The 27414-nt window shown below is 45.2% G+C and overlaps 1 protein-coding gene and 1 long non-coding RNA gene across 3 annotated transcripts; both read right to left on the bottom strand.

The window, feature by feature from the left end:
- Nucleotides 1-85: 85 nt before the first annotated feature.
- tmem131l (transmembrane 131 like) lies at nucleotides 86-27168 on the bottom strand. Its single transcript, XM_052085251.1, has 34 exons — nucleotides 26916-27168; nucleotides 26399-26472; nucleotides 23833-23876; nucleotides 16874-16948; nucleotides 15283-15406; nucleotides 15088-15204; nucleotides 13842-13946; nucleotides 12908-12985; nucleotides 12095-12248; nucleotides 11121-11179; nucleotides 10909-11014; nucleotides 10726-10828; nucleotides 10250-10394; nucleotides 9955-10125; nucleotides 9779-9848; nucleotides 9563-9686; nucleotides 9152-9221; nucleotides 8965-9074; nucleotides 8784-8853; nucleotides 8587-8714; nucleotides 8336-8478; nucleotides 8070-8262; nucleotides 6415-6600; nucleotides 5751-5900; nucleotides 5138-5663; nucleotides 3656-3774; nucleotides 3402-3574; nucleotides 3119-3313; nucleotides 2731-2809; nucleotides 2543-2640; nucleotides 2310-2448; nucleotides 2134-2204; nucleotides 1915-2051; nucleotides 86-446 (listed from the first exon to the last, which is right to left on the bottom strand). Exons 1-34 carry the CDS (start codon nucleotides 27037-27039, stop codon nucleotides 99-101), a joined length of 4608 nt encoding a protein of 1535 aa, XP_051941211.1. The 5' UTR covers nucleotides 27040-27168; the 3' UTR covers nucleotides 86-98.
- LOC127613938 (uncharacterized) lies at nucleotides 6654-7848 on the bottom strand. 2 transcript variants are annotated; one of them, XR_007966373.1, is made up of 3 exons: nucleotides 7305-7848; nucleotides 7162-7221; nucleotides 6654-6995 (listed from the first exon to the last, which is right to left on the bottom strand). It is a non-coding gene; the product is annotated as an uncharacterized LOC127613938 (long non-coding RNA). The 2 variants fall into 2 exon arrangements; XR_007966374.1 differs by having other exon boundaries at nucleotides 6654-6912.
- Nucleotides 27169-27414: the final 246 nt, after the last annotated feature.

Genomic DNA, 27414 nt, shown 5'->3' with positions numbered 1-27414 from the left:
ATTGATAAAAGAACTTTTTTTTTTAAACTTGGTGGTATATCGCCATGTTCTATATGTTTTTGCAATTATGGTGTTGCATTTCCCCCCCTCCTTTCTTATTAACCATCGCCGCAGTAGCCCGAGTCGTTTGAAAGCTGCGAGTTGGAGCTGCGGTTGGATGAGGAGTTCCAGATGTCCAGGTTCATGTGCGGGCCGAAAGGGTTGAAGCTCGAGAACGGGACGCCGCCTCCTCCTCCGCCGCCGCCGGCAACGCCGCACACGGGCGCCTCCGCCGACTCTCGGGCAAATGGCGAGTGTGGCGGTGTGACGGGCGACGCCGGCGACATGGGCGCCGAGCGTTCGTGCTGCAGGTGGCCGTGGTGGTGGTAGGGGGCGCTCTGCGGCGTCCAGATGGAGCCGAAGAGGCTGGACATGGGTGACAGGCTGCGGGTGCCTGAGAAGAAAGGCTGACCGACGACCGATCGTTAATTCAAGCGCGTCGGAAGTCAACGCAGTTATTCTTGTTATGTGACAACAAATTGTTTGGCTACAATTTTTTATTAAGGCCGGACGCATCATGGATATTTTGAGGCTGATGCCGATTCCAAAAGTTTTGCAGAATAAACTTATCATGAATATGTTAAATAGCATCTTTTTAGGCTTCCGTAATGATTAGTACGACAACAAAGATATGGATCCAATATTTTGCCCTTCATTGGTTTGACAACCAGAGTGAAGAAAAGGCAAATATTGACAAATTATTTTTCTTATTTTTAGCAGATTGCTTTTGGGGGATTGTTGGTTTTAAATGTCATTATCTTGGTTTTATGAAGTAAGCTGTGAAAAAAAAAAATTGAACCTATACAAGCACATTTGCCTGTTTAACTTTTGTTTAACAACAGAGAAAAAAAAATCAGCAAATATTGGCCGCCGCATGTTCGAATAAAACTACCTTTATCTTTTTTAAGTAAAAAAAAAAAAACACTTCTGCAAAAAAAGTGCCCGATTTATTCAGATTTTAAAACAGGCAACATGGGCTGATGAAATGAGCCAGTCGATTCATCGCCCCCCCCCCCCAGTAATATTTTGGCACAACTCCTGGGTTTCATGTCAATTTTTTGCATGTAGATCATATTCTGCGAGTGACCAAATGTGGTCATATACTGGCAAAAACATGACGAAATATCATCATGACCAAATATGGTTAGGTCATCATTCCACTCCGGCACCTCATAAAACACCAAGAAAAACTCTTACAATGTGTTTTAAAGAGGCAAAATAGCGCTATACTTTACCAAAATATACATTCATAAAATAAATATAATCAAATGTAGGGAATTCAGCATCATGATTTACGCATTGATTGTGCCCCTCCTACTGCTGTGTGTGTGTTACGCCACCAGGGGGCAGTACAAGAGATGCAAACGTGCGCACTAATCGGTTGGTCTTCTGGGTTACTTCCAGACTCGTTTGAGATGGACCATCTTCCGCTTGATCCTCACTAGGGTCGCGGGGGGTGCTGGAGCCTATCCCAGCTGTCTTTGGGCAGTAGGCGGGGGACACCCTGAATCGGTTGCCAGCCAATCGCAGGGCACACAGAAACGAACAACCATTCGCACTCACACTCACACCTAGGGACAATTTAGAGTGTTCAACCAGCCTGCCACGGATGTTTTTGGAATGTGGGAGGAAACCGGAGCACCCGGAGAAAACCCATGCAGGCCCGGGGAGAACATGCAAACTCCACACAGGGAGGCCGGAGCTGGAATCGAACCTGGTACCTCTGCACTGTGAAGCCGACGTGCTAACCACTGGACTACTGACCAAACTATTATTATTATTTTTTTTTTTGTTTTAAATTATTTTAAAAGCAAGTCTAAAGTGGAGGTAGCACTGTAAATGATGAGAGAACACACGGAAAGCTCGTCAAGTCACCTTAGTGCCCACGCAGGCGGCCGAGTCCCAAGTGCAGGGGGATTCTTGGGCGTGTTGCTCCCTCCAGCCCGCCTGACTGGCGGGCGGGACGCCGTGGCACTCCTGATGTGGGAATCCCGCCGGGAACGCCGCGTTTCCTGCCACACACGCAGAGAAAAATGAGGATGGCGCTCATCATTGGTGGCAGCGCACCAGGTGGAAGTTGAATCGCTCGTCTACCGATGCAGTTGCCTTCCTCGCTGTAGGCGTAGGGATTGCCGCAGTGGTTGTTGCCGCTTCTCCACGCAAACCTGCGAGTGTAAAGGCAACCCGGATTTTTTATTTTACCACACACTATATGGAAGATGATTTTCCTCATTTCATATCGGAATACTTTTTTCCGCGCCGCGACGTACCCGTTATACGGCCTGGGTGGGGTCGTCTGCGGTATGAAGGGCAGCGCCTCGGCAATGGTGGTGTTGTACCGGAACTCGTTGGTGAGCGGGACCGAGGGCGCCGACCAGGTCTCCTCGGGCAGGAAGTGACCTGTCAGATCTGCAGATGGGGGGGGGGGCAATAAAATATTTTCAACATCGAGAACTTAATTTCTTTGGCTGTTAGCGGGGGAGGGGGGGGGGGGAATGGTCACCCGTGTTGCGCTCCACACCTGCGGCGACGGCGGCAAAGCTCGGGGCGAAGCTGGACACGGCTGGATCGGGACTTTGCCGTTGGTCTTTGCGGTAGGCGCTGCCGGGCGGAACGTTTGGTGAACGAGTGAAATGGGAAAAGCGCGAGGAGCGACTTCCAGTGTGAAAAGAAGGACAATCGTCCAATTACTTGAGGGGTTTGCAGTTGGCGTTTGCAGGCTGGTAGGCGTCTCGCTCTGTGGTGTAAATGCTGTACTGCATGGGGTCCCCTGGGGAGGGAAAAAGAACAAAAAAACAAAAGATCTGTGACAAATGCTGCTGCTAGATGAAATCGCCTGTCAAAGTAAACATCAAACTAAAGACAACTTCACATTCATTTCAAACAAACAACGGTGTCTTTGGAATGGCCTTCACTAATGTCTATTCGAATTGGCTATTGATATGCTAACGGTTAGCATCCGTTGTTGATTTACAAATCTAACGGGCATTTGAAGACAAATGTAGAAGCTCAAAGGCAAGGTACTTCCGACTTATACGCGGATTTTAAATGATCAGGATCCAACGTTGGCCTTCCGTACTTTTTCTGGACGAGGTAGCGCAGGCGTGTCTGGCCTCCTTGTCCCCCTCCACGCTGCTGGCGCTGCTCCAGCTGCCCCAGCTCCCCCTGCTGGCCCGCACGCTGCCCGACGAGCTTCCCGAGTCCGAGCCGGACTCGCACGCGCGGCGCTCGGCCACGCACTTTCGCCGACTGCGGGCGGGACACGCGGCGGCAGCTGGAATCCGAAAAAAAGCACCCGTCGGGGGTTTAGAAATTCAAGACCCCGTCCGTCCACGCGTGCCGGAAGAGGAGCTTTGGCCCACCGTTCTGTCTGACGGAGTTGTCGGCGCGCAGTCCCGGTTTGGGCGCGTCCGGCGCGGTGGTGTTGTTGCAGCAGCGGCTTTTGTTGCGGCACGCCGCCGGGTTTCGCTCTGCCGCGCTCCAGTCGGGCTCTCGCTCCCTCTCAGGAAGCAGCGGCGCTTTCTGCTCTGGAACGCTGGAAGCGGGTGGGCGGGGCGTTCCGATTAAGGCAATTAGACGGGGATAGGGCTGTGATCAAAAATGACTCGTGTCCTACCTTGACACGTTGTCCATCTTCCGGCGACTTTTCTTTCCCTTATTATTGTTACTACTACTACTACTGCTCGGGTCTACAACCGCTGCCTTTTTCTTTGGCCCTTTGCCGTCTTCCCGTAACTGAAACAGAAAACAACAACAATGTTATGATTGGCACTGAAGTGAAGAATTATCTAGTGTGAAAGTTTTGTTTTTTTCTAAAATTGCTATTTGTTTTTATTTGTGTTTTTGATATATTTGGAAAGGGCGGCCCGGTAGTCCAGTGGTTAGCACGTGGGCTTCACAGTGCAGAGGTACCGGGTTCGATTCCAGCTCCGGCCTCCCTGTGCGGAGTTTGCATGTTCTCCCCGGGACTGCGTGGGTTTTCTCCGGGTGCTCCGGTTTCCTCCCACATTCCAAAAATATGCATGGCAGGCTGATTGAACACTCTAAATTGTCCCTCGGTGTGAGTGTGAGCGTGGATGGTTGTTCTTTTCTGTGTGCCCTGCGATTGGCTGGCAACCGATTCAGGGTGTCCCCCGCCTACTGCCCGGAGACGGCTGGGATGGGCTCCAGCACCCCCCGCGACCCTCGTGAGGATCAAGCGGCTCGGAAGATGAATGAATGAATATATTTGGATTTTTTTTTCTCACATTTTAGGGAAAGAGCCTTTTTGTTAACGCCACCCTGCGAGTCATAACACAATTCAATACAACCCCAAATAATGACATCGTTTTTGTCCCACTCTTGCATCAACCGAGTCGCAGTCATGCTGCTGAACTGCCTCGGCAGCTTGCGTCCAAGTACAAGACAGACCGAAATAGTGACGTTTGGAATTTTCAGTTCCTCCCAGCTTGCTTATCTCCTCACAGAGGACCGAAAATACCCAGCTAACTACTCTTAAATCGAATTCCAAACGTGTTGCTCAACAGTTTGTATTCAAATATCAACGACTGAAAGTGCGTTTCTCATGATGTGTTAGCATTAGCATTGAGCTAGCGCTGGAAGAGCTAAACTATGCAATTTGCGGTTTGTTTATTTTTTTTTTAGCATTCTTGCTCTGTGGTGCTTGTGGAGGAGAAGCGGCTCGACTCTGAGCCGCTTCGAGAGGAGCCAGATGAGGTGGCTTGGGCATCTGATTCGGATGCCTCCTGAGCGCCTCCCCGGTGAGGTGTTCCGGTCATGTCCCACCGGGAGGAGACCCCGAGGAAGACCCAGGACACGCTGGAGAGACTATGTCACCCAGCTTGCCTGGGAACGACTCGGGATCCCCCGGGGAGAGCTGGAAGAAGTGGCTAGGGAGAGGGAAGTTTGGGCTTCCCTGCTAAAGCTGTTGCCCCCGCGACCCGGCCCCGGATAAGCGGTAGATAATGGATGGATGGATGGATTCTTGCTCTTGACGAGACAACGCAAATGTACAAAATGCCGAGCAGATCATTGCTCTGTCTTTGACGCCAAAATCTATTTTAATCTCAAGTAGAAGAGCGAATCGCAACGTGCCGACCTGTAGCTCGGCGTCGGGCACCACGGCGGCGGGTTCGTAGCGTCCGGCGTGACTCATCTCCATCGGTTTGCACAGCAGCAGGCCCGGCCTGGGCCCGGGCCCGAGCGCGACGTTTTGCGGGAAGCCGGCGGGAATTTCCACGGGAAACATAACCGCTGCCGGCACGATCTCTTCAGCTTGAAAGTCCGCCGCCGCCTTTTTAGCCATCTCGCTGACAAACGACGGTTCGTTGTTGTTGTCGCATATGTCCGGGTCCGGTGTCAGAGGCGGTTCGGGGACCGGTTCGTCGTGCTGTTCGTCCATGGGCGCGGACTGCGCCGCGGCCCCCCCGCCGGGCTTGTACTTGCTGTAGTACAGGGACACCTTGTGTTTCTTTTGGGGCTGCGACGGGGCACCGGAGGAGCTCTTCTTGGACGACTGAGGACGCTGAGCGGGCCTGTTGGACAGCGCCGGGGAGCCGCGGCCTTTGCCTTTATCCGAGGTGTGGCAGGTGTCCACGTAGCTCTTACAGCTGCCCTTGGGTTTACTTGGGGGGGGGAGACGGAGGAGGCAAAACTTCAGGACGTCAAGAACGTTTGTTCTGCATAATCAAGAGGGAGAGGGGGGGGCATACCTGACGCCGTTGGGTGTGATGTTGTTGACGGGGCCGTTGTCTCGGGACAAGTTTGAGTTGTGGCTGCTCCGGATGGCGGGCATGGAGAACTCGCCGAGAATATACTGCGCCTGATGGAAGGCCATCAAGCACACGCCGAACAAGGAGATGCTGCAAAGATGACCACACCCCCCCCCCAAAAAAAATAGTTTTTTTTGGATAATATATTGGTGTAATAAAATTGATTAATCATTAATAAAAATAATAAATAATGATCTTTTTTCCCCTTCACACAATTTGCTTTATTTCTTAGTATTTTGCATTTTTTGTCAGGAATATTTTAGAATTTCCCAAGTGGCCTTTTGATTATTTTCAAATGTTTTTAATCAGATTGTTTAATATTTAGTATTTAAATATTTGTGTTGTTTTCATTCATATTTGAAAAATATGTTTTGGTTGTTACTTATTCATTCTTTCGTGGTCAATATTTCTCTCCTTTGGTCATTGTCATATTTTTTTTTCCGAAAATTCTTAAATAATTTCATATTTTATGATTTTTATATTGTTTTGTATTTCTTGTCAAATATTTTCCTCCTTGAGTGACAAGTGACGCAACTTACAACTTTTTTTTTTTTTAAAGCAGACCAACATGTAAAGTCGTAACTTGACAGTTGCGGGCACTGACCAGGTGAAGACGAGCGTGACCACCCAGAAGGATTCCTCCCAACTGGGGCCCGGCACCACTTGGGCACACAGGGGCAACATGTGGTGGGGCAGCGTGACGTTGAGGGTGAACGGGAAGGTGGTGCCACGAGACGTCACCAGCACCAGGTCGCGGATCACCCATGACGAGGTGAAGTCAGGCGTGAACCTGGAAGAGAACATGTCTCGTTCACTCGGGTCACTTTTACGTTTTCCCGTGAAGACGTCCACTGCTTGCGCTAACAACATGGTGAACATTGTTAGCGCAAGCTAACCTCCTAATTATACTAACCTCCTCGCCCACGACATCAAAACCTGACTGTCTTCAACATGGTGAACATTGTTAGCGCAAGCTAACTTCCTAATTATACTAACCTCCTCGCCCACGACATCAAAACCTGACTGTCTTCAACATGGTGAACATTGTTAGCGCAAGCTAACTTCCTAATTATACTAACCTCCTCGCCCACGATATCAAAACCTGACTGTCTTCAACATGGTGAACATTGTTAGCGCAAGCTAACTTCCTAATTATACTAACCTCCTCGCCCACGATATCAAAACCTGACTGTCTTCAACATGGTGAACATTGTTAGCGCAAGCTAACTTCCTAATTATACTAACCTCCTCGCCCACGATATCAAAACCCGACTGTCTTCAACATGGTGAACATCGTTAGCGCAAGCTAACCTCCTAATTATACTAACCTCCTCGCCCATGACATCAAAACCTGACTGTCTTCAACATGGTGAACATCGTTAGCGCAAGCTAACCTGCTAATTATACTAACCTCCTCGCCCATGACATCAAAACCTGACTGTCTTCAACATGGTGAACATTGTTAGCGCAAGCTAACTTCCTAATTATACTAACCTCCTCGCCCACGACATCAAAACCTGACTGTCTTCATTAGCGTCCGAGGTTATTCTGCTTAATTGCGAGTTACTTGGTTATTGCTAAGTCCAAGCCTGCTAGCTCACGAGCTAGCATCTCTCGTCACGGTGCTCTCCGTGCTGTGACCAGAGGCCTTAACACCTCATGACGGCCCGGTGAAGTGTATTCTGGCCATTTTCCATATTTTCAGGGCTCAAAACGTGAAGGAGCATCCATTTTTTTTTTGCTTAAATTTTGCATGGCTGTCGACACAACATTTAGATGACTAATTTCCACAGGACAGGGACTTCAAAGATTGTGCTTCCTTTGACATTTTTACAAACGGGGACCTTTTCTTGAAGGAAGCACTTGTTTTATTTTTGCATTATATAAAAGTAAAAAAATCAAAAAAATCTTTACTTTATCCATAAATTGATGCAATTTATATCTGTTTTTAAAAAAAATCATATTTTCTGATGGAATAAACCAAAATCCTAATTAGATTTTTTATTATCATGTTTTTTTGTTTTTTTTTTAAAGAAGAGATTTGATCTACCTAAAAGCAATGTAGGGGGGGGGGGGCAAGTCAAGTCAACAGTATTTCTAGAGCACTTTCAAACAGCCATCGCCGCATACAAAGTGCTGTACATGGAGCGATTTAACATACACAATAAACAGTAAGACGAATCGGTAATAAAGGCGGTAGAAAGCACCAAGCAGTAAAATCAAGAACAAAACCGAGAAGCCGCGACCAGTAGGACTTACGCAACGATGATCTCCGAGGAGCCGTTGTGATCGAGGCTGAAGGAGCGACACTGCAGCACCTCGAAGCCGAAGCCCTGACACTTGTACCCGTTGACGTTCATGGACGTGACCGTGAGCGGAAGCTCGCCAACGTTCTCCACCTTGAAGCTTTTGCGGATGGCGAAGAGCGGCTTGCTGCTCCCGCGCAGGCCCGCTTAAGAGATGCGATTGAAACGTGATTAGCCATTGGCTCACAATGACGAAAACAAACGTATTGAAACACTCACCATCTCTGCACTCCATCAGCGTGGACTGAGGGACGTTGAAGCGCAGGGAGGCGCCCGGACCGGGCAGCTTGCCCCCGACTCTCAGCAGCTCTTTGGCTCCGTAGCCCTTCACCGTGACCATGTCAAACACGGTCAGGTTGTTTCTGAAAACGGATGCAAGCGTACGTGCTGAAACTTGTTGAAAATCCAATTTCAGATCTTTTAATTCTCTCGGTTGGATCATCCCAATGGCACAAAATCAGGCCGTTTACCTGATGATGAGGATGGTGGTGGTGGGTTTGTGTTCGGATGGCGTGAACACCACGGCGACCTCCCGGGACTCCCACGGTTGGAGCAGCAAGCGCAGGACACCCTCACCCTTCACGGCCTCCTCGCTCGCCTTCAAAATATGCAGCAAGTTGCCAAGGAATCATGTTGGTTTAAAAAAATATATATAAATTTCACTCACCTTAGACGGTGCATTCAATAGTGAGAACTCTGCAGTGCTGATGTTGACCGCCAGGGGGCTTATGTTAAACCTGTAAAGCCAAAAACATTCACTCCGTGTAAACAAGATTTATATTTATCCCCAAAAGAATAAAACAAACTAAAATACAACCCAAAGTACTTCCCCCCCACCCCTACTGTACCATTTGGTGAGAAGGTCCAAAGCCCCAAGTGGGGAAGGGTACAGGGAAAGAATCTGGACTTCCACTGAAACCACAGACGGGGAAGGGTTCTTCAGCAGCAACGTTTTCACCTAAATTACACAGACACACATTTCATTTTTCGCTGAAAAAAATGACGCTGTTCTCGGCAACTGCGTTCTCCGCTTGCCTTGCTTTCGTTAATGGGCGTGGCGCCAAAATCCAGGGGGGAAGATGTCTCCGTGGGGAGTCTGGGCCACCTGAGCAAAAAAAAAAATTGGGGTCATGAAATTTTGCTGATCATTTGCAACAAGATAATCAGCCCGTGTGAATATTTTCAGAATGCACTTGGGATGATTTGCGCCAAAACGATTTTGGTATTTTTGGTATCGTCATGATTGGATTATTCGGCCACAAATATATGGGGTGCGGCCCACTTGTGATCCCAACAGTGTGAATGTGGCGCCTAACCTAAAATGGGAGCTCTTTTTTATTAAAGACAATCATAAAATAACGGGAAAAAAAAAAACTTCAACGCTATCGAAGCCTATAGCCCCCCCCCCCCCACCGTTTTTTTTAATTTTTTTTTTTTAAGACTGACCTGCAAGGTAACTTGCCAAGATGGTTCTGCCACCGGGAGAAGAGTTCGCCGGCCAGCTTGCTGTCCACCGTCCAAGACGAGCGAGAGAAGTCCGGGAGAAGCGTGCGCTGCCACTCCGAGCGTCCTGGGCCGGGGGGGGGGGGGACAATTCAAGGAATTGTCAAAAAAGACAACAGTTATCTGTTATTTGGTGAGGAGTTGTTTTGGACATCTCACCTGCTTCGGACAACTTAAGCGGGCACGGTCGTCCGCATTCTTGCTCCGATTCAAACTCCGAGTCTCCCTGCTGAGATTGCAGACAACGAAATCATCTTGAAATAATCGACGCAATTATTTTGATGCTTCTAATGGCGGAATTCACCCGGCGTGGCGGCGCATTTGCGTTTTCCTACCTTGGAAGGGTCGGTGTGGAAGTAGAGTGGGAGGCGCACGGACGTGCCCAGTCGGGTGTGCAGACCGAGGGTGAAGGAGTGGCTGGCCGGTAGCGCCCGGTTGAAAAACTGCAGGGACAACACGGGCCAACAGCCCGGCGGCACCGTCAGCGGGCTGTGGAAGTTCACCACCTGGTTGGTAGAGGGCGACAGAAAAAAAAAAAAAACGCACTCCATGACTACAAGTTACGGCAACTCTGGAAGCCATCTTTGATGCCAGGGTTCCTTTATAAAAATCTTTTGGGAAATGGCGGACCTTCATGGCTCCTTGGAGTTGGCGTGAGAGGCTGGCGCTGGTCACCGTGAGTGGAAGCGCGAATGGGTTGGTCAGCCACAAGTCCACCTGCTCGGGGTTTTTTTGTTTGACTTGGAAAAGGCTGGAAAGGTCCTCCGTGCGCCACCTACAGGCACGTATGAAGAACGGCTTCAAATTGCAGTCCCGTCGATTTCCAGCGTTCAAAGTGGAGCCGCTGCCGTCAACGTACTTTGGCAGGTTTCTGACTGAGCATTTTATGACTGAATCATTTCTAGAGCCCCCCCCCCCCCCAACCCCGTCATAAACTAAAACCTCAGAAAACCATGCAGGTATTTTGAAGACCTCTGAATAGCAGATTTAAGGCTTCACTGACATTTTGAAGGATAATTCGTGTTTGATAAATCATCTAAAACTCTTCTGAAGGATATGCGAACAGAATGGACTTCACTAAATTGTCCAACGCGTCACACTCTTACCGCTGCGCGACATGAAAGCCAGCCAGGTTGTGGGTCATGTGGTTGCCGAGAACCTTTAAACTGACAGGACTGACACACTTGCTTCCGTGGCCTGACATGGAACCTGGAATCGCGTATAGACACGGCGCGGTAAATAAACAGTTGAAGACGGAAATGCGGTGGCTTCTCCAAAGTGAAGTTGACCTCTGCAGGTGAGGGTGGCCACTTCAGTGAAGTTTTTCGCTTCTGATCGCAGAAGAGCTCGATTGACATCCAGACTGGCGTCCACTTTGGAGAGCAACTGCATGTCCTGCGTGGATTAAAAACAAAGCGTCACATATACATCTATTATATATAGATATATTTATACTCTGTATATTACAATTGATAATAGGTCCAAAACACAAATAATTTACCTTTACATAGAGCTTTTTGCTTCCGGAATTTTGCATATAAACTCCAATTTTTGGTTCCCCTGCAGCAGACGTGAGAAGGCAAGCCAAAAAGAAAAGAGAGGTTAAAACAAATTATTACATTTTTTTTTAAAAAAGGGGGGGCTTTCATCCCAATTTAATGTCTGACGTTCCAAATGTATGTCATACAGGGATGGCAATGGCTAGTGATGGAAAAAGCGGAAAGGGGCGTGGCCTGGACAGGGCGACCAATCACAACAAGTAAGACATCATACACGTCCAATCGCAGGGCTGTTTACAATCGGAAGATGGAAAGACTGATCAGGAGAAAACTCGACGATATGGTACCTGACCCCCCCGCCCCCCTAAAATTGTCTTAACGGATTTAGACGATTCACAAAAATGATCAATTTAAGAAATAAAACGGCGGATTTCCGGGTATTTGCGGAAAATTGCCATCCCTGGTCATATCAAGTACCTCGTTTCAAAAAAATTGCTCACGTGTACAGCGCGGGAAAAACTTTTCAAGTCCACAGGAGCAACAGTGGTTCGTGCCGCGGTCAACTTTTATTTGAAGTTGTTCCCGGCATCAAGTCGCGGCAGAACGGCCGACTTCATTTGTTTTTCCGAGTCACAGCTGGTGAGCCGATTCGCAAACCGTTCAATCGCTAATTAAGGACGTCAAAAAAAAAAAAAAAAAAAAACGAACCAATAACGCTGAACATTGTATGCGATGGCACCTGTTGCTAGCGTTTAGCGGCGACTCTGGCGTTAATGGTTAGCAGTTAACTTCCCAGCAAGCAAGACGGCGAGGAGCCTTCGGATGACTTTTCAAACGCATCTTAAAAGATGACAATGATTCTGCAAACTTTAGATGATGTCATTCATACTGATAACTTTTTAAGACACTCCAACGGGCTGTGTTACGCGCGGCATTAGACGGTGGCGATCATTTAACGACATAGGGCAACACCCACCTAGCACGGCCCGTCCGGCGGCGGGGACCATGAGCAGCAGCAGCATGTGCTCAATAACGTAAGGCTTGAGCTTATCCAGGTCGGCGGGCTGCTCGCCTCGTGCAGACAGGTCCATCTGCAGAATGAGGCGCTCCTCGCTCTGGAGGCAGGACCCCTAAGGGGGGGTCGGGGGGGTGGTGGGGGTTAAGGAGGGGGAGGGGGCTGGTTAGTGCCTTCCTTTTAGCGCAGGGGTCGGCAACCCAAAATGTTGAAAGAGCCATATTGGACCAACCCCCGCCCACCCCACCCCCGCCAAATACGTCTGGAGCCGCAAAAAAAATTAAAAGCCTGATACAGTATAAGCCTGACAATGAAGGCAACACGTGCTGTATGTATCTCTATTATTAGCCTATTATCAAAATGACTAAATTGGCTAAAAAAAAAAAAAAATACACAATGAGCCTTCATGATTACATGAAACACCTTTTTTTTTTAAATTTAAAAACAGCCTGGCACCTCGTCCTGCAAATTGTAACGTGTGTCGCAGGCTACGATGCAAATCTTCGTTGACAGAAATGTTGAATTTTAATATTTATTCTTCACATTTTTACAGCATTGGAAGACCTTAAGAATATTTGTGTCATGTTTGTCATCCTACAGAAACCACATTAAAAAAATATACATATTTTCCTCCCCCATTTTTTTTTCCTTTTTCAAACATTTTTTTTGAAAAACAGCCACAAGAGCGGCGCTAATGAGGCGCAAGCAGCCCCGGAGCCGCAGGTTGCCGACCCCCCCGTTCTAGAGGAACAATAGGATGGATTCCGAAGGTACCTGTGAGTTGATGAAAAAACTCTTGGGTAGGCTGCACTCCAGCAGTAGACCCAGAATAGTGATGTTGGACACATCTTCCTGCGGGATTTAAAAAACACGAGTGTTAATGGATCAACACTGCGACAAAGCATGTCCACAAAATTGAGTCAAATATCTTTGACTCCATAATTTTAAGAAATATATATATTTTTTTACTGAAACCAACACATTGAATAAAATGATAATTATTATTTTATGAAGAAACAAATAAATGCAGCGTTCCCTCACTTTTCGCAGGCGATACCTTCGAAAACTATTCAAAATAACCGAACGGCAAAGTTGCAATGCAGCACTGATTTGATTAAATCAATAATAAAACGCAATCATTCATGATTTGAAGATCTGCTTAATTGTTGCATAAGCTCGTATAATAACATACTTGTCTGTCAAGTCTGATTGATTATAAGAACGATAAGGAGTGTGTGAATTATAAATTTCCCCAGTGTGGGACGAATAAAAGATATCTTAAGACTTTGTCAATCAAATACAGTAAAATTATGTAACAGCTTTCTTTTGAAAGCAGAAGCAGAAATGCGGAACGACCGAGTGTTTAGGGCAGGCCACTTCCTCTTGCGTGGGCTACGTCTTGACTTTCAAATAACTCAAGACGCATACTTTCACTCCGTGAAACACACACACACACACACACGTATGTGCGAACAAACACACACACGCCGACCTTTGAGTGTCATTTCTAATGCTAATGATAGCTAAAACGGAGTCTGTGATGTCTGTCAAAAGTGAGTGGGGTTGTGTACTCTGGACTGTGGTTGTGTCATCCAGGCTGCTGACTTGACACTTTTTGGCGTGTCACAAAAGCCTCTTTGTGCACATGGAAAAAATGTTCAGTCGTTTTAGGAAACGCGCCCCCTTTTCAGCGCGGATGGACACATACCTGAGTTTGGGTCAACTTGATGCTCTGGATGTGAGGGAACACCAGCTGACTGTCCTTTCGCTGGACAGATTTTAATGAGCCCTGGTGGACACCGACACCAAAGACCTGGGAGTGGGAAAAAAAAAAAAAAAAAAAAAACATTTGTGGTCAAGTCTTTCCTACCCCCCCCCCATAATCATCGCCAAAAAAAAAAAAAAAAACTGGCTCAGAAAGCAGCTAAAGGAGTACGACACTGCAACTTCCAGCAATGCCTCAAAATGGCCACTGAGTAACAATCAGGCAGGTTAGCTTAGAACGCTAACAGATGAAAGTGGTTCTAGACGCTAGAAAATCTAGAGTTTTATCATCCCGTACAAACAAGGTCACACTGCTGATGCGCGAGGATGAATTTGGTTCTCGAGTTCCTAAGGCTTGAGGCATGCTAGCATACAAAGCTAACATATTAAAAGTAGATTCAGTTGTACAGTTTCAATGGCTCGAGTAAGTTAGCTTAGATTGCTAACATAAAATGATTTGGGTTGTACAAAGGCTCAGGTAAGTTTGATTCGAGGGGTAATGTTATCGTTATCTTTGTTGACTATGATTTCTTAACCCTTGTGTGTTCATATTTTAAAAGGCCTTAAGTTACGCATTTTACAATTTTTGTAATGATGCATTTTGTGTTATAAAAACATTCTTTGACTGCTATATTTTGGGGATTAAAACAAGGCATAGGACAAAAACTGATACTTTTTATTCATTTCATTTTTTTTAGCTTTTCCATTTTCCACAATTGTGCCTTGGGATGTTTTGGCACGGTCACAACTTTGAGGGCTAACTGCTAACATGAAACTGTCGAGATAAACACCGAGAGCAACCCAACCAGTCAGAGTGGATTAACAACCCTCATTTGTTTACCACAAAATTAAAAGTACTCACTTTCTTGACACCAGACGTATACGCAGACAATACAAGTATATCGGGGAGTCTTTTGGCAATTTCTGCATTTCATAAGCACATGAAAAGTGCATTGAATGCTTGGAGCAAACTAATTTGTGCGTGTAATTGATTTATGGCTCGTACTTAAGCAGCCCAGCACGATTTGCAATTCGGCGGTTATCATCCCGGGTACCCTTTAGTGGTTAAGAAAACAGAAAAGTAAGCATAGAGAAAACCCAAAGAATCGTAGACTTGAGCTAATCACTACGCTTAAGCCTCCTGAGATTAAAAAGTAGATGTCTTAAAAAGTAGACAAAAATCCACCAACCTGATATGAATGCAGCCCGTGAGCCGATGTGTTTATAAATAATGTGTTTTCTATGTTGCCTTCCACAGATGGAAGGAAAATGAGTTTAAAAGATGTTTTCCCTCTGGGGGGGATCACCTGCAACAAAATAGGAACAAATGTCACTTCAAGAGGCCGACGGACGGAGAGTCAACATGATACTCGGCAGGCACTTACTCTTCTGTGGAAGGAAGGTATGTGCAAGTGCCTGCTGGACGTAAACATAGACAGCAGCGTCACAGGAACCTCCTGGCTGGGGTTGTGGACATGTATGGTTTCGGCTCTGGGCAGCCCCAGCGGCCTGCGAAAAAAAAAATAAAATAAAATAAGTGATTTATTTGACACGTGCAGCAAGAATTTTGGTTTCTGGCATTTAAAAAAAAAAGCTGACCGAAGCGGAAACGTTGACCTTTCATTGTGCCGGTGCTGCATTGGCAGGGCTTTGGTTTACATTGACGATTCAGATGCAGTATTGTTGGATGTAAAAATCGACCCCTGGTAATTCTTCTCAGGTTTTATTCAAAATTTGCATAATCCTCCAAAAGAGTGCAAAATGAATTTTGCAGTGGTTTGACAGACGCAATTCTGGGTGAGCCCAGGTTTGGTGCGGGCAAGGCGTTGCCGTTTTAACTGTGAAACTCATTTCAAAGACACTGCCAACTAACTGTTTTGTGAAGCCCCCCCCAGCCCCAAAAAAAAAACACAACACACAGAGCGCATAATTATATACAAACTCAATTCCAATGAAGTTGGGATGTTGTTTGAATGAAATAAAAGTAGAATACAATAATTTGCAAATCATGTTCAACCTATATTTGAATATTCTACAAAGATACAGTATTTAAAGGTTCAAACCGATCAATGTTATTGTTCTTTGCAAAAACAAAACAAGTCAAGTCAAGAGTATTTCTGGAGCACTTTCAAACAGCCATCGCTGCATACAAAGTGCTGTACATGGAGCGATTTAACATACACAATAAACAGTAAGACGAATCGGTAATAAAGGCGGTAGAAAGCACCAAGCAGTAAAATCAAGAGCAAATCTAAGTCATGCCGAGTCGAACGCCAAAGAATACAAGTGAGTTTTGAGGAGGGCTTTAAAGATGGGCAGCGAGGAGGCTTGCCGAATGTTCAAAACAACAAAAACCTCATGAACTTCAAATTTTATAGCTGGAACACGTTTCCCCCCCAAAAAACTGGGACAGGTCGCACAAAAGTTGAGGACTAAGATAAGATAACCTCTATTTGTCCCACACTGGGGAAATTTGTAGTCAAGAAAAGAAAAAAAGTGTTGCATACATACACAAAATAAACGTTTCAGAAAAAGACCTTGTACACAGTATAGAATGCAAAATAAATATAAGATATGGATACAAGCATATATGCAACTGTATATATGAAGCATAAGGCGCTTATATAATTATAATAATAATGCTCATCCAACACCTGTTTGTGAACAGTTGAATAGTTTAATAGGTTCCTCAACGGACAATTTCAGCATTTCATCAATCGGCAGATGGATGGATAAATAAAGAAACGGAGAGAGAGGAGAGCTAGCTAATTATCTAGCTAGCTAATGTTCTAGCTAATGTTCTGTCTAGCTAGCTAGATAATTAGCTAGATAGGTCGATAGCACCTTTATTTTTGTTGAACACAACATCCCAACTTCATTGGAATTGGATTTGTAGCATTTCCGCAGCACATTTTGTAAGGTTTTGGGCCATACATATAAAATATGTCACCTCAGAGCAGGAAGTGCGTTACTTACTGATTTCCAAACTTTAATATCGCTGGCTGGAAATGCAACGGCCTCCCATTCTCCACGTTAAATACGGAAGAGCTGCTTGAGAGAAGGAACAACATAAATACGCAGGAACCTCCGACAAAACATCTGAAGAAGTAATTATTTAACCGGAATTTTAAACTTGACCAGGGGTAACAGAGAACATCAAAATGGACATATGATAAAAAAGAAAATACCCCAAATATCCCACAGCCTTCAGTCGAAAAAGACACGAGGCCAAAGTCCCCGTAGTCAGGACGAAGAGGCAAAGTCAGAGGAACTTTGAAATACGCGCAAGTCGCAATGCATCCAAACCCTGCATTCACGATTAAAATGATTATTTTTACGGTATTTCTAAAAACTATCAGTCATTTGTACGAAAACGCTTATATTTGTTTGTTTTATTTAAATTCTATTGTATGGTATTGCATTGAATGCTAATTGTACAAATAAATAAAACCAAGCTGACTAATTCACAGATTTCACCTATCACATAGAATAGCATCGTATACACAAGTGTCAAAATATTTAATGATATGTCGTTTTTCATTTCTTTGTTTTGAAAAATGAACAATTCAGTTACATAATAAGGGATAGGACTAGATAAGTTATTTACTTCTTCCAACTCCTTTCAAGCATATAACTGTGATGTGTGGTTTTTTTTTCTCTTTTAACTATTTCTTAATTTTCCTTTTAGAATTTTGTTTGACATTTTGTCAACCTGTTATTGTGTGTACTATATATGCTCAAACAAACAAACAAACATGTTCTTTTTGGAACGTAACCCCTACGATAAACGAGCGTTCACTCTATACACACACTACATTAAAAACAATGAAAAATATTTGGCGAGGCTAACGACAGCAAATGTGACCGCTATGTTAGCAACAAGAAGCCAGAACTGCACGTCAGTGTTTCAAGAAAGAAAAAAAAAAGCAACAGAGGACTTCCCTGCTCCAGAGTGAAAACACAGCCTCGGCTGGACAAGTTTCGTGGGAAGGCCAAAAATAAATGACACGTAATGCAGGGAAACGTCAGCGTAGCTGCACTCGTGAGAGGGTGTGAGATGCGGTGCTAATGAGAGGAGGGAAGCAGCTGATTTGCGCTTGTGTGCGCGTGGAAAACTGGGTCAAACTTTGTTGATGGACGCAGCTGCTGAACAACACCCCTCCTCCACCCCCAAAAGTTTGAATGAACAAAAACCAAACCAGGAAGTAGAGAAAAATAAGTCAAACAAGGCTAAGCCTCGCTAAGCAGTTTCAACGTGCCACCTGGTTTTGTCATCATGACACCACGATTGATCCGAATCGTTTCTCCACAAGCCGAGCCACGCTCACCGACGGCAGGAGATGTACCCCCGCGTCGGCTTGTAATTCGAGAGCGCCAACGGTGGGCGTTGCCTCCGGCGGACGCCTCATGCGCGAGGCCGTTTATAGCGCGGATGAACCAATCGCAGGATAACAAAGCGGAATATCATAAAAATGCTTGACAGACGACAGGTGGGCCAACATATTCGACCCCCGGCGCGACTCGGGCGCAGCACAAGAGACTTGACGGTTACGGCGCAGGTGTCAAATTTGAGGCCTGTGGGTTGGATAACGACTATCCGTCACGGGCAATTCGATTATAGGATGGGGTGATCATGCTGCCACAAGCATTCTTGCTAGCCGTCTTTTTTTTTTTTTTTTTTTGAAACCAGTGATGTGCAAAAGAAAGTGCGCACCCTTGAAACCACTTCTCGCTGACTCATCAAATGTCAAAACAAATGCCATTATTGGGTCTTTTTATAGAATCAAAACTGTGAGCGTGAACCGGACTGTGTGGTCATGTTGCTCAAATGGTTTTAAACGTTAATAGATGGCAGAAGCACCATCTAATTTTAGCGACTTAAAATAAACGGCATTGTTAGGTCGCCAGGAAACGGTGAGTTTTGGCTGACCTAGCTCGCCTTGCCCAAATTTGAAAAAGAATTCAGTGTGACGCACAGGCAAAGTTGCGTTTTGTTATTTCCAAAGGACAATTTTTAATTTTTTTTAAATGAGACGTCTCCGAGTTTTCGGTTTGCGTCCAAAATACAAAACCAATTGTGCTTTACATTAAAAATATACATAATCGGCGCAGCCCCCATTGATATCCACTAATTTTTGAAGAAATCATCCACTTCGAATTTCAACATTGCCCCCCCCCCCCCCGGGCTTTACCGAGTTACCGCGACCATAAAGGAAAATGTGCCATTGAGGAAAACAGTCAGCTGGATTTTGCTGATGTCACAAGTCGCGACCGCTAATGCAGCAGCGCAGTTCTCTCGCTGCGGCACTTCCTTAAAACAGACGGGGCAGTCCAAACATGGTTAGAAATGCAAACAGGGGGTGAGCGCTGCGAGGGAGGAGAGGTAGGGGGGGGGGGGGCGCCCGTGTAGATGGCCCATTTGAAACAGCGAGCCCAACAAGCAACTCCGACGACGACTCTTTACAATGCGGAGCCGTGAAAGAATGTCAACTTGGGAACAAGCTCAAATTGGGACGGAAGGCTTTAATTGTATTCAAGCCGACGTCGTGATGGAGAAGAATTTTGAATTGGGGGGGGGGGGGGGGGGGGGGGCATGGCCGTAACTTCTCGTGTCACCATCTACCCTTCCGTCTCTTTATCAAGCACACACATACACACACTTCCCCTTGGAAAAAAATAAAATAAAAATAAATCGCGATTGTGAATAATGGTGAGGAAAACAAATGACAAAAACACAACTGCAAGTACATTATTTTACAAAACGGCCCCGGGTTGAGTTTCAAGATCATATTTGGGTTTGAGGGTTTCAAGTAAGAGTGGAGGTTTCAAAGCTTTGGACAGGTTTTCAAATAAAGGTCTTCAAATAAAGTTTCAAGTTGGTTTTTCGCGCTAAGGTTTCAAGCTAATTTCAAGCTAATTTCAAGCCAAAGTGAGGTTGTCAAGCTTGGGTCAACGGCTCAAACGCAAGTTTGGGTGTCAAACTTGGGTTAGGGGTTATAAGGAGGACATTAAGAAATGTGTACCACATTAACTAACTAAATACATGAATGTTAAGCTTCAGTTTTAATTCTTAGTGAGCCACGGTGGGCGGCCCGGTAGTCCAGTGGTTAGCATGTCGGCTTCACAGTGCAGAGGTACCGGGTTCGATTCCAGCTCCGGCCTCCCTGTGTGGAGTTTGCATGTTCTCCCCGGGCCTGCGTGGGTTTTCTCCGGGTGCTCCGGTTTCCTCCCACATTCCAAAAACATGCGTGGCAGGCTGATTGAACGCTCTAAATTGTCCCTAGGTGTGAGTGTGTGTGCGAATGGTTGTTCGTGTCTGTGTGCCCTGCGATTGGCTGGCAACCGATTCAGGGTGTCCCCCGCCTACTGCCCGAAGACAGCTGGGATAGGCTCCAGCACCCCCCGCGACCCTAGTGAGGATCAAGCGGCTCGGAAGATGAATGAATGAATGAGCCACGGTGTCCCATCATTGATGAGCTACTTTTAGAACAGACTTGTGGGCTACCGACTTCCAGGTTGAGTGAACGCTGGCGCGTTTGGCTGCTGCTGCTCAACCCGTATCGTTTTGTTTTTTTGTTGTTGTAAAGTGTCCTTGGGTGTCTTGAAAGGCACTTATAAATAAAATTTATTATTATTATTACTCATGTTGTCCTTAGGGCTAACTAGTATCTACTGGTGTCTTTTTATGTGTATTTTTTAGGACTATTTAGGACTTTTATTCTTTAATCAACTGATCTAAAAAAAAAAAATGCCTGCGTGTTTGCAGGCTTGCTGCCTCCTTCTTCCTTCTCCTCCGTGGGTAAACTGCTCACCCCTCGCTTCTGTGCTAGCCGAGAATGGAAAACAAAAACAAAAAAAAAACGCGAGTGGGCCCAGTTAACTTCAAAGAGGCGACTCTGCAAGCAGCCTATCATATCGTGCGCTGCTTAGAAGTCCCCCCCCCCCCCCCCCCCCCCCCCCCGAGTTCATTACCGGTGACAGCCAGTGTTAGCGCTTATTGACACAGTGACATTTTAAACTACAGTCGGCCGCCAAAGCGGTATTCGGCCCATGTCGAGTTAGAGCTATGGAATTTGGGATCAAGTCGGGGTTAGGGCTACCACCCTGATTTGAGTTTCAATGCATGGTTTCAAGTTCGGATGAGGTTTTTAATCAGGTTTCAAATCAGGGTTTTTAAGCCAGGGGTACAGTTTCAAACCACAGATAGGGTATCAATCGATACGTTAGGGTTTTAAGAATGGGTTCGAGTGTGCAGCATTGGTTGGTCACTTTAAAATATAAAAGTTCAAGTTTCAAATTGAAGTTTGAAGCCCGGATGAGAGATTTAATGGAGAGTTTCAAATTTAGGTTTCAAGACCGTAGTCAACTTTCAAAACAAAGACTTGGGGGTGAAAATTGGGGTTTTAAATTCACATTCAAAGCCAGGATGGAAATTAGGTTTTAAAAACTGGGTTATGATTTCAAAAGTAGGAAATGGATCTCAAGTTCAGAAAGCCATCTTGGAGTTAGGTTTTGAATTCAGGTTCCAAATTGCATCTGTCTGTTTTTTTGTTGTTGTTGTTTATTTTTATTTTCCCCAGTCATCGAAAACGCCTGCGGGCTCGAGGGGGGGGGGGGCACCACACAGGTGTCACGACACCTCTACTGTCGATACCCAATCACTTCGAATGCCACTCCCGCTAGCATGAGCGTAAGCGTATCCGCGCTGCTGTTTTGGTTAGCAACACAACGCGAGTATTTACTGTGAGCAGGGAATGGCGAGGGTGGTGTCCACTGCCGCGATACAAAAATAACATGTTACGTTTGCCGCCATTTGATCCCCCCACCCCACCCGACAAGGATCTAAGTCACATTAAGTCAATGTTTGCTGTGATGTGGTCCCTCGGAGGCTTTAGGGGCCACATTTGGTTTTCCAAGTGGCCCAAATTTTTTTTGTGTGTGAGGTTAAAAAAAAAAATGGCATGACATAATAGTCTATTTTGATAACATTTTTTTACATTGGATTATTGGCAATTTAATTTTATAAACCAATTACGGAATCCATTTTAAATCGGTAGATGGATCCAAGTTTGTATACATGAGGCAGCTAATGTGAGGAGCAAAGGAAAATCTAAAAATAACACATTTTTATATTCAATGTCATGATGAGATAAATGGTGGAACCCCCCCCCCCAAAAAAATGATGGAAATGCGTTCATTTTACTAACAGGTTTGCATTTTATCATTGACAACGAGTCTACGGCGGAGAGCTAGCATTTATGCTAAGTCTGTGCACTACTACCACTGAAATAAATAAAAATACAAAAAAAAAAGATTAAATTAATGCAACAAAAATCGTAAATATACCAAATTTACTATCAGTTTCATAAAACAAAGAATGGGCAGGTATTTATTTTTTTAAATAAATCTACTAATTAAATGTGTGTGTGGGGCGGGGTGTGACTAAAATTTGCCTTTTCAAGAAACTCATTCGGATGATTCGTGATTTATATTGAAAGTAATTTTGAACAAACAACAAGCGAGAGAAGCGCTAAGTGATGCCGAGTGGCTGATAACGCGGGCAAACCAGAGAGATTACGCAGCCCGAGAACCCTGGAGGTCAATCAGCTGCTTGTCACCTCCCGTGGGCTCAAAATAGTCCACTGGCGCCGTTCAACAGGTTGGGACGAAAACGAGACGGACTTCATTGACTGGTTGCCGGCGGCATCGACTTTTGCAGTGCGCCTGCTTCGTGACAGTATTGCCAAATAAATATTTATGATGGGGAATTTTGGACTATGTGGAAGCTGCTCTGATTTATACCAAGGTGTTGAGGTCAGGGTTCGGGTGTCAAATTACTATTTTGTGTGTGGGTGAGGGTTTTAAAAACGTTTATGATTTTTTATTAAATGGTTTACATTGAATGCATGAAGAAAAAAAACATGATTTCAAGAAAGGTTACCCAGTAAGCTGTCAAGCTCGGTACATTTTTTTTATTCTGGTTGAGTTTCAATAAGAAGGGTTATGATTTCACATTAGCTGCCTTTCAATAAGTTTTTGGGAGTGCATGAGAAAATCCAGAAGGTGCCACGGCGGGGAGACGCCGTGATGTTATATCCCACCAGAAACTATTGATGTTTCCGTTGGAAAACCAAACCAAAAAAAATAAAATAAAATAAAAATGTTTAAAGAAGCATTTTCTTTCGCCAGGGGAGCAGCTGGGAACGACGGACCTCCCCTCCATTTTTAAGGAGTTCTAAAATTAGTCAGGAATTCTGTTCTGTGCCTCTCGCTTACCCACGGCCCCCAACCTCCCAGCATAACCCCCCCCCCCCAGCCCACAACAGCAATATAAACAACATAGCTAGCCTGAACACAGCGGAAGGCCCTTTACAAACGGAATTATGAATCGAAAGCGCACCACAAAAAATGTTTGGAATAAGTAAAAAGCTGCTTCAAAATAAAACTAATTCTGGGTGAAATCAAAAGCAAGACCTTGTTTACTTGGCAACAGTTGTTTTTTTTTTTAATACTCAAAACATCCCCCGAGGGTCTTACAAGAGGTCTAATCTAAAAAAGAACTTGATTGCTTTTTTGGGACAAATTCAAAAGATCACAAGAGTCTTATGAAGTGTGATATTAGAATCAAAAACACTTTTTATAACACAGAAACAGGTCCGCCTTTTTTCCTCTTCAAAACGTCACCCCCGCAGAGTTGAAGCACAGATTTCGAATACGAAATCAAGAACCCGTCTTAAAAATCGTTTGTGGTGAATGAACGGGGACTGTGACGGGATTCTACAGATGGGACAAGTTTTGATCAGGCACATTTAAGGCGCGCTACCTCGTGGACGCGTTTTCTGACCAAACGTTGAAACGAACTGCCCGCGGAACAATCAAGAGCATGCGATGACGTAGTGGTTTAGGCTAACACCGCGAATCGTGAACAAACTTACCTGTCTTCAAGTGGAAGACCATCTTTTCTTGGCCCCCTTTCCACCTACGGATGAGAAAGGATGGTTAGCATAGACTGCAAGCGATCAGAGTGATCTGGGCTCAGGTATAGCCTTTGCCCAGTGTCGCAAAAGATTTGCAATGGTTATATTCTGGGGCTTCTTGCAACATGAAAGTGCTACAAAAATTTTTTCTCAAACACACCGAGTAAGGTACAAAACATTTGGCATTTTGGAGCAAAAACTGGTCCACCCGGTTTCAGCAGTCATGGTCTGCTTTGCGAAAATGACATCTCAAGACTATCGAACCATCATGAAGCCAAATGTGTCAGAAGGCATAGTCTCAAATAAGATCAAGAACCAAAACAGTGGATTTTATTATTTTTTTTTTTAAGTTCAGGAATTGAACATTGACCACTTTAGCGATCCGAAATCGAATGTGTGTGTGAAGAAAAACAAAGAAAATTGGTGTTTTGTCACATGCTAATGGATTACGTGAGCACAACGGGAGCTGACGGAGCACAACAACGCACAAATTGACAACTCATGTTGATGCTGCCCCGTTTTGCGGCAAATAAGTTGAAGACACCCAAAAATATTCCCCCATTGACAACGGAGGGAATACAACGGCGCTCCTAAAGTCGAACCCAACGGGTGACCACCATTTGGCTTTAAATAACGTCCCCTCCATTCAACTTTTAATCACCGTACAGCATGTTGTGAGTAACAATTTACGACTGCTAGCTGTCCTATTCACGCAAAAAGATGTCAACTAGGTATCAAAAAACACAGAAAGCTAGTTAGCCTAGCATATTAGCAGGCGGCCTGGGAGGACAATTAAGGCAGGAGGACTCCCTTGTCATTATCTTTTTAATATTCTTAACTGTCACACAACGTGTAAGAAAAACTGAAACCAACGTCGGGGGGGGGGGGGTGCGATGTAGCATGTAAAAGGATTAATTGACATTAATTGGAGTGTAGCACATGAGAAGGATTGTTTAAAATGTTGTTTGCCTGTTGACTGCAACTATATTGTCCCGGGGAGCAGGGGGGTGGGGGCTCCCCAATGACCTTCCCTGCTGTCTTAACCAAGCTGGTTATCTGAGCCTTAGATTTAACAGTTAGGTTCCCAAACCGACTGGTTATTCCGTAGCGCTGGACTCACTCAACGGTTGCTCTATAAAAGATCAACAGAATTGTAACAGAGTCGTTTGAACTTTGTGGATCGAGTCATCAACTTTACTTTGATTTTTAAACCAGATTTTCTTCAAGTGATGACACACGAAAAACATACTCCTCTGACAAAAAAACAAAACAAAACTGAATTTCACCGGAAACCATCTTGCCAATTTCCAAAACACTTGAAGCGTTACACTCAGGGGGTTATATTCTAACCAATTGTTTGGCTCCACCGGTGGTATCGACGCATGTCTATTTAGGTGGGATTGGTGGTAACGGCAGGGGTCCCTGTCCCTCCCCAGGCACCTATCCCACGCCCCCTCAGGTAACATGACAGTCAGCTGTCGCGACCTCACTGCGAGTTATCGGTTAACGTGCGCTTACGTAATCGCTGGCTCGCTCAGAAAATGTCATCGCTTTAGGGTGAGGCCAAAACATTAGATACACAACCCAATGAGATGATACATTTGCCATTCATTTAAATTAAAACACAAATAATTATAATTTAAAAAAAAATATTCAACAAAGTGTTTTTTAAACATTTCTAAATAAGATGAAATCTCAATTTTTTTTCCATTCATATAGTTAACTTTCATTTATTAAAATTAAATAATGACAAAAATACAATTTAATCGACATATATCGACGTTGTAAATTTCCCCATTGTGGGACAAATAAAGGATATCTTATCTTATATATGCATGCAGGCAAACATATCCAAATATTCAGGAAATGGTCTGGCCAAGATAATACACTCACGTAATGCCTAATATTAATAACTGATTTTATTGCTCCCATTACAGTGACAAAATGCTATTTTATTCACATAAATCAAATATTCTTAATAAATGAGTAGGAAAAAATAAAATAATCATGGCAGGGAACAGTATTGTACAGTACCCCCCCCCCGAAAAAAAAATATATATATCTTTGTATCAGCGTTGAACTCTGAAACCGGTGTGTGTATGTCTTCCTAATATTATGGAAAGCGAATATAACAGGAGCGTTGCAAAGTGTCGTGGGTCGCCTGCTTCCATGTGCAGCCTGTTGCACCTCCATGATGTAGTGAAGACTAGAACGTTGCATTTAGAGAAGCCGCATGGTGGAGGGGCTGACTAGGCGCAGTTTGCACGACAAAAATTTGACATATGCATGATTTATAAATGCATAAGGTCCTTGGAAAACTAAAATTGCGATAATCCTCAATGGAGTACGGGGACAAAAGAGGAGGGGGGTGGTGCACATGTGCACCGTGAAGACAAACAATGGATGTCACACACGTGCTCCCGGTTGGAGCTCTTTTTGGGGCTGATTTTTAAAAAAATAAATGAATAAACTACTTCTGAAAAATAATATTTACAAACGTGCATAAATAAGGTGTGGCGTTTACCTGCAGCGGGATAAGCGTATCTGCATCCTCCGGCTGCCAGACCTCAACCACGCTGGTGGCCATTTGATTCAGAGCTTTTGAATGGGCGAGAAAAACAAAATATCAGGTCAGACGTAAGGGGAGAAGTTTCTTCAGCGGCGATCCGCGGATTTATCGGCGGTAACGAAAGTAGCTCCTCGTTCCGAGCGAGCCCATGAACGAAACGAAAAGGGTGACATGACTTGGCATCGCCTTGACAAAAGCTCGCTAGTTAGCAGGAAGCATTAGCACGGCGGCTAAGCCAACTTGCTCACACAAACGAGGCTTTTGTGTGACGTTTGCCTTCTAAACTGTTCGGAGCTACAAGTGTCGAAAAACACTTGAATAAGCGCGCGGGTGTAAAGAAAGCGTGAAGCGGACTATTAAAGCCCCATTCGAGAGTGCTGTCAAATGAACGCCTGGCGAACTTGACGTTACGGGAGGAGGAAAAAAAAATGATTGTTTTGTTTTTGTTTGTTTTTTTTTCCCCCGGACGAACCTTGTCTCTGAGCTCCTCCGTTCTGCACGCAGTGTAAAATTAAGTGCGATATTCCCAGTAATACGTTGAGCCACGTCTTCCGGTGACAGTAGCTGCCCTGCTGGAAGTCCTGCGGCCCCGCCATGCCTTGTGTTTCACCACACCGCCGCCGCCGCACTCGCTCGCTCGCTCCGCGCTTCCTTCGTTGTCTCGGCGCACAGCAGCCACAGCAGCCGCCCCCCCCACCCCAGCCTCCTCCGCCAGCGAGCTCTCCGGCTCCCGCCTCCCTCTCTTCCACGGTCTACTCCGGCGCATGCGCAGTGCGCAAGCAAGCGGCGACGTGGTGGTCGACCGAAGTGAAGTCAATTGTAATACAGTATTTAGCGTATTTAAAAATAAAACAACAGTTTTTTCCCCACAGTTCCACCCAAAATTGCCAATTTAGTCCCAACGTTACATTCACCGTCACAAAGTCACATTGTTGTCATTCCACATTCTAAATGTCGAACCGTCCTTGGGA

Source organism: Hippocampus zosterae, chromosome 13 (assembly GCF_025434085.1).
Source record: "Hippocampus zosterae strain Florida chromosome 13, ASM2543408v3, whole genome shotgun sequence".
Classification (NCBI taxonomy): domain Eukaryota; kingdom Metazoa; phylum Chordata; class Actinopteri; order Syngnathiformes; family Syngnathidae; genus Hippocampus; species Hippocampus zosterae.
The sequence above is the reverse complement of the archived record's forward strand: the minus strand, read 5'-3'. Positions and strand labels throughout refer to the sequence as shown.

Excerpts from the sequence above, each read along its gene's own strand:
- tmem131l (XM_052085251.1), bottom strand. The coding sequence starts at position 27,039 with ATGGCGGGGCCGCAGGACTTCCAGCAGGGCAGCTACTGTCACCGGAAG. Across the intron at positions 3,314-3,401 it reads CAACTCCGTCAGACAGAACG|CTGCCGCCGCGTGTCCCGCC; the intron begins GTGGGCCAAAGC and ends TTCGGATTCCAG. Across the intron at positions 2,641-2,730 it reads GCCAACTGCAAACCCCTCAA|CGCCTACCGCAAAGACCAAC; the intron begins GTAATTGGACGA and ends TCCGCCCGGCAG.